Source organism: Alligator sinensis, unplaced genomic scaffold (genome assembly GCF_000455745.1).
Source record: "Alligator sinensis unplaced genomic scaffold, ASM45574v1 scaffold402_1, whole genome shotgun sequence".
NCBI classification, from domain to species: Eukaryota; Metazoa; Chordata; order Crocodylia; family Alligatoridae; genus Alligator; species Alligator sinensis.
Genome location: NW_005842089.1, coordinates 588,313 through 589,197, shown reverse-complemented (window position 1 = coordinate 589,197; position 885 = coordinate 588,313). Strand labels below are relative to the sequence as shown.

Genomic DNA, 885 nt, shown 5'->3' with positions numbered 1-885 from the left:
ATGCCGAGCACATGGAAACTAATGTGTTGCCAGGCTCTGCCCTCTCCAGTGAGACGCGCCAAGGCAGGAGTGAGAAGAGGGTTTTCCCCAGGAAGCGGGTAAGGCTCTCAGCTTCTCTCAGGCGTAAGGGTGCGCTCAGGAGGTGGGCCAGTGGCTTGGATCTAGCAGGCTAAGATTGGCCTGGCCGACATTCCTACTTGGGACCTGTGTGCAAGGAGCATGGTCTGGAGGGCATGGGAAAGGGATGCGTGGCTAAAGCAGGCCATAAGCTTGAGGGCGGTAAATCTCATCAGGAACCCAGGCAGGTTTGCTGCCTGCTTCCCTGTCTCCTGCCCACTGTGGAATCAGAGCAGAAGATAAATCACGTTTTTGTCTCTGCCTCCCAGAAAAGAGAGGGAGGCATCAGGTCCAGCAGGGGTGCCGAGGCGCATTCAACTAAAAGAAACAGGCAGTGTTGAAAACCCTGTAGCACGAAGTGTCAGTAGATGTGTTAGAGCCAATCTAGTGCTTTGACATGATCCAAGAGAGCCATGTACTTGTAGAAGCTCAAAGGCAACCCAAGGCGCCACCTCACCAGCTTTAATTTTTTAGGCTAAAAAATGCATCATGGCTGCACAATTCTTGCAGTGCTAGGAGACTAGACTTGTTCCTCTGGACTGTCATGATGATCTGGACTCCTTTTCTTTGCAGGACTCTGAAACAGCAGCAGTAGGCTCCATCCCAGAGGTCTCTGCTTCCCCTTTGTCTCCACATCGTAGAGCAAAATCACTGGATAGAAGGTCCACGGAGTCCTCCATGACGGTAAGCCTGGCGGGTTTCTTAGCGTCGTACCTGGATGTGGTGACAGAAGTGCTGCTTTAGGTGTGAATGGAAACAAAGCTTCTA

General features: G+C 52.0%; 1 protein-coding gene across 1 annotated transcript in view; it reads left to right on the top strand.

Moving 5' to 3' along the window:
- Positions 1-885, top strand: part of MPRIP (myosin phosphatase Rho interacting protein) — a 127,162-nt gene that overhangs the window by 92,036 nt on the left and 34,241 nt on the right. Inside the window, exons 8-9 of the mRNA XM_006023929.3 lie at positions 1-98; positions 691-819. The exon at positions 1-98 is cut by the window's left edge and continues 39 nt beyond it. Of these exons, the coding sequence (XP_006023991.1) occupies positions 1-98; positions 691-819 (227 nt within the window). The remainder of the gene's footprint in view (positions 99-690; positions 820-885) is intronic.